Genomic DNA, 5,899 nt, shown 5'->3' with positions numbered 1-5,899 from the left:
GCTGGCTGTCAATTCCACCTTTTCTTTAAATAATACTAAAAAGTTAAATGATCAAGCTGATCAGGAACACTTTTTATTGTCTCTTAATAATTTGCACACAGTATTTACAAAGTTGAGCTAAAAGCATCATTGGTTTCCTCTGATGGGAAAGCAATGGTAGGCCTCTTGTAGATCAAAGAAGCCCATATAAGTCCGTATGAAACGCATCCTATTTCCTGACCGTGTCTCGTCCACTGGAGCCGGAGTGTTTCCATTAGTCTAGTGTGTTTTAGTCCATGTACGAGGTATCCATGCCCTCTGTCTCTGGATGTAGCAGACGGCTGGCCAGACGCTCAATGTCATCCAGACTGAGCTGTCTGAGCGAGCGTTCATAATCCTAAGAACATGAAAAGAAGGCATTAAAGTTGGTTCTGTAAATTATTTATGGCATACAAAAAGATGTTCTGCTTTTCTCATAATGACCAATGATTTTATAAGCTTTTAGTGCTTATTATACACGACAAATTCAATATTGTTTTTGGATTGTGCTTTATAAAGACAGAGAAAATCATAAGCTGCGTTGTTGTTGTTGTTCACTAAAACTAATACAAATCCTTTTTGTTAACAGAAATGTATTTAATTTTCAGAAAGCTGAAAATTAAAGAAAAACAAAAATGTACAGATAATATACTCACCCCCTTGTCATCCAAGATGTTTTCTTTCTTCAGTCGTAAGGAAATTGTGTTTTTTTGAGTAAAACATTTCAGGATTTCTCTCCATATAATGGACTTCTATGGTGCCCCCGAGTTTGAACAAAATGCAGCTTCAAAGGGCTCTAAATGATCACAGCCGAGGAAAAAAGGGTCTTATCTAGCGAAACGAAACTTCTTCCTCTGCTGTGATCATTTAGAGCCATTTGAAGCTGCATTTTCGAAGATCAAACTCGGGGCCACCATAGAAGTCCATTATATGGAGAGAAATCCTGAAATGTTTTCCTCAAAAAACACCATTTCTTTACGACTGAAGAAAGAAAGACTTAAACATCTTGGATGACAAGGGGGTGAGTACATTATCTGTACATTCTTGTTCTGAAAGTGAACTACTGTAAGTACTAAAATGACTAAAACTACAAGTGACATTAAACTAAAGCAAAATAAAATCTATAAAAATGAAAATGACAAAAGCGGATAAAATTGCTAAAGCAAAAATTGGAATGAAAATTAAAATCATACAAATAAAAAGATTTAAAATTTGTACAAATAATTGTATGGTATACATAATGTAAATAACACTGATAAAAAAATATATATTTTTTTTAAATCTGTTTAAATAAATAGTTTCTTGTTGCCTTTATCTTGCTCACTATTTTCTATATACATGCACTACCAGTCAAAAGTTTTTGAACAGTAAGATTTTTAATGTTACAGGAGGCATCTTCTCTTTATTTGATTCAAAGTACAGTGAAAACAGTCAAATTCTGAAATAGTTTTACTATTTAAAATAACTGTTTTCTATTTAAATATATATTATAAAATCCAGTTACTTTCCAGATAACATGTTTATTGTTTCTTTAGAATTATAATACAATCATTTTATTATTCAAACATTTTCTTTATAATATTGATTTTATTTATTTATTTTTTTTACATGGGTCTCTTCATACATAAAAATATCCACCTTATTTTTCCCATAAGAGTGGGCACAGCCATTTCTACATTTTATGTGTCTGGCTTCCGGTTTCATCCGTGTCCAGCTATTTTTAGCTGCACAAAACAGCTTGTTTTGCTGCTTGATATTGCAAATTGTTGAGTCTTACCATAATATTTTAATGTATTAGCTTAACTAGGAACACATTGGTTTGCAGTGCAAACAGTTTTACTGTTTACTGCACGCTGTTATTCTTCTTGTTGTTTCCCTACAGCAGATAATGAACCCGAAGTCTGGCAATAAGCTTACTTATGCGTTAAAGAATAAGGTAGATAGCCTTCATATTTTAGGAACCCCTTCATTCTAGGCCTCTGACATTCAAATGACAACAAAAGGTATTAAAAAAAGGAAAGTAAGTGAAATGCTATAGACAAGCTATTGCAATTGAATTTATTTTTGTCTTGAACGAACCTTAATAAGTTGCTCCTGGACTTTGGCTGCATCGGCTGGGCTGAAATGTTTGGCCAGGACAGTCGACAATAACTGCCACACACCACTGCCTGCTTTATCAGTACTACTGCTGCTGGTTCCCACAGCACCACCGCTCCTCTCGCCCGCAGGACGCACCACCAGATTGAGCTTGGCCTCCGGTCCGATGGAGTAATCGCTCAACCTGTGTTCATCTGAAAACAAATCGAGTGTCACAATGACGTACACAACACACCTCATGCAATGAGTGGAATGCTGCCAGTCAAAGGTTCAGAAAAACACTGCATGAGGAAATAAAAATAGTGCTAACCTAAATGACAAATACATGCTTAGTGATCAACACCCGATAAGAAAAAAAGGCTTTTACCTGCAAGTGCTTTTCCTTTATACAGCAGTCTCTGCTGACTTGGAGGGATGTTTAAACGCTCTGAAACCAACTCTTTTACTGTTGATACTTTTTCATTTTCTGTCACCTGTGTATGAAAAGAACACAGCTGCTAAAAAGCACTGGATATTTAAATTCACTGGCATGGTTCATTTAAATACCTATCTACATAAAGGGGTCCCACACCTTGGTTAACTTCAAATTCAAGGATCTTTCAAGGACTTTCCAGGTCCAAAACCTTCAAATTCAAGAACTTAAAAAGTGGAAAGCCAACTAAGTTCACTTGCTTTGGTCCGGACCAAAATTCAGCCTGACCAATCAGGTTGCGAATGTACCGAATGTAGCCTTTAGGTTCAGTATTTTTAGGTTTGCTGTCAAAAATGCCAATGTGAGCACTATGCAGACCAGGACAAATGTGTATTTTTTCTTTTTGGTCCGGACCAAATTGACCAAATGAATGTGAACACACTCTTAATGTGGGAACACATTTCAAGTGAGAGCAAGGTTACATCATATCACTTTGTAAGATACTTTGTTACCGTTTTCATGTGTCACATGTAGGGCTGGCTGGGTGATTCTTTTGATTTTTTAGATTAATTCGAATTTACGTTTTAAGACGATTTCATTTTTTATTAAATCGAGGTGTCGCGATTTTTTAATAAAAATATTATATATATATGATATATATGATTAGCTGCTTGCTAGCAAGTTAGCCTGTTACATTACAGTACATACAATTTCACTTACCACATAAACAGAGTAGAGAGATGATTGAAGACAATGGCGAATTATTTGCATATCAGGGCTCTAGAGTGCGACCTAATTTCTCAATGGTGCGACCCGCCGTTCAAGGGCAAAAAGAAACTTTTACGTGCGACTATGAAAAAATATTTAGGAGCACCATGTGCGACTGACCCGACCAGCATATTTGTATTTGCGCTGAGTGGAGCTTCAAAGGTTTCTAAGTGTTTTGCAAGTTGACTAATGTATCTCAAGTGTAGAGAGAGTGTAAATAAGAGACTGAATGGGCAGTAGCTTTGTTTATCATAATAGAGCTTTGTGAGATTGTGAACTAAGATGAGTGACAGCTTTTAATCATTTTAAGGGAGTTTGTAAACGAGATATTGATTGATTACAACAGTTAAATAAACAAGAAGTTATTATTAATTGACTTACCTTGTCTGACTATAACACTATTGCCTGATTTTGCTCTATTTCGTCATCAAATGTAATCTGAAACAAGTCACAGCTGAGCCGCTGCGCATCTCCACTCAAACACAGCGGTGTTTCGTTTATGAATGAGCGTGCGTTTTTAAACGAATCTAGTGAAATGATTCAATTTCCCGTTCATAAAGAGTCACTTGCTTTATTCCTGAATGAACCATCCGTTCGAACGCATCAAATTAATGATATGATTCAGTAATTAAATCAGTGTCTGCTGGCAGATCGCTTCAGTTATTTAAATCATTTAATATTTCTGTGTTCAAAATTGTACATTTTTGTATATGATATAATAATAATTAGAATATCTTCAAAAAGTTGATTTTCCACCCAAGAAGTTAAACTTGAATAATGTATACATTCATTTCACACAGACTGATATATTTCAAGTGTTTATTTCTTATAATTTTGATCATTATAACTAACAACTAATGACAACCCCAATTCAGTTTCTCAGAAAATTTGAATATTGTGAAAAGGTTCAGTGTTGAAGACGCCTGGTGCCACACTCTAATCAGCTAACTAACTCAAAACACCTGCAAAGGCCTTTAAATGTTCTCTCAGTCTAGTTCTGTAGGCTACACAATCATGGGGAAGACTGCTGATTTGACAGTTGTCCAAAAGACGACCACTGACACCTTGCACAAGGAGGGCAAGACACAAAAGGTCATTGCAAAAGAGGCTGGCTGTTCACAGAGCTCTGTGTCCAAGCACATTAATAGAGAGGCGAAGGGAAGGAAAAGATGTGGTAGAAAAAAAGTGTACAAACAATATGGATAACCGCACCCTGGAGAGAATTGTGAAACAAAACCCATTCAAAAATGTGGGGGAGATTCACAAAGAGTGGACTGCAGCTGGAGTCAGTGCTTCAAGAACCACTACGCACAGACGTATGCAAGACATGGGTTTCAGCTGTCGCATTCCTTGTGTCAAGCCACTCTTGAACAACAGACAGCGTCAGAAGCGTCTCGCCTGGGCTAAAGACGAAAAGGACTGGACTGCTGCTGAGTGGTCCAAAGTTATGTTCTCTGATGAAAGTAAATTTCGCATTTCCTTTGGAAATCAGGGTCCCAGAGTCTGGAGAAAGAGAGGAGAGGCACAGAATCCAGTGTAAAGTTTCCACAGTCAGTGATGGTTTGGAGTGCCATGTCATCTGCTGGTGTTGATCCACTGTGTTTTCTGAGGTCCAAGCTCAACGCAGCTGTATACCAAGACGTTTTAGAGCACTTCATGCTTCCTGCTGCTGACCAACTTTATGGAGATGCAGATTTCATTTTCCAACAGTACTTGGCACTTGCACACAGTGCCAAAGCTACCAGTACCTGGTTTAAGGACCTTTGTATCCCTGGTCTTAACTGGCCAGCAAACTCGCCTGACTTTAACCCCATAGAAAATCTATGGGGTATTGTGAAGAGGAAGATGCGATATGCCAGACCCAACAATGCAGAAGAGCTGAAGGCCACTATCAGAGCAACCTTGGCTCTCATAACACCTGAGCAGTGCCACAGACTGATCGACTCCATGCCACGCCGCATTGCTGCAGTAATTCAGGCAAAATGAGCCCCGACTAAGTATTGAAGTATTGAGTGCTGTAAATGCTCATTCTTTTTATGGTTATACTTTTCAATTGGCCAAGATTTCTAAAAATCCTTTCTTTGTATTGGTCTTAAGTAATATTCTAATTTTCTGAGAAACTGAATTGGGGTTTTCATTAGTTGTCAGTTATAATCATCAAAACTAAAAGAAATAAACACTTGAAATATATTTGTCTGTGTGGAACGTATACATTATTCAAGTTTCACTTCTTGAATGGAATTAGTGAAATAAATCAACAAAAACCTTCTGAAAATACAATATGAGAATTAACTGAACAATTACTAGAAATGTGTGCCTTGGATATTATACAATTTGCATTCATACAGACATTCTGTAGAATGGCCCATATATACACGTTAATTTGATTTCAACTACCAAATTTAAATTTTCTATGGTTTTAGATTAGTGTATAGACATATTGCATATAAAAATGACAAAAACAAAAAAGTAACTGGTAAATGGGCACATCTAATTCATAAACCTGATCTAGTGACTGGCAGTAAATTTCCACAAAGTGACACAGCTATTATATCGTGGACAAAATAACTGTCTGGAGAGTGTAAATAATGTCTAATGAGCTAC

At 36.7% G+C, this 5,899-nt stretch overlaps 1 protein-coding gene across 1 annotated transcript in view; it reads right to left on the bottom strand.

The window, feature by feature from the left end:
* Positions 1 to 43: 43 nt before the first annotated feature.
* ubl4a (ubiquitin like 4A) overlaps positions 44 to 5,899 on the bottom strand; it is a 6,151-nt gene continuing 295 nt past the window's right edge. The window contains exons 2-4 of the mRNA XM_073818717.1: positions 2,483 to 2,588; positions 2,098 to 2,309; positions 44 to 376 (exon numbers count right to left, since the gene is read on the bottom strand). Coding sequence (XP_073674818.1) covers positions 269 to 376; positions 2,098 to 2,309; positions 2,483 to 2,588 — 426 coding nt within the window. The 3' untranslated portion in view covers positions 44 to 268. The remainder of the gene's footprint in view (positions 377 to 2,097; positions 2,310 to 2,482; positions 2,589 to 5,899) is intronic.

The sequence above is a fragment of the Garra rufa genome, chromosome 15 (assembly GCF_049309525.1).
Source record: "Garra rufa chromosome 15, GarRuf1.0, whole genome shotgun sequence".
Lineage (NCBI taxonomy): Eukaryota > Metazoa > Chordata > Actinopteri > Cypriniformes > Cyprinidae > Garra > Garra rufa.
Note: the sequence above shows the minus strand (reverse complement) of the source record. Positions and strands in the feature narration are given on the sequence as shown.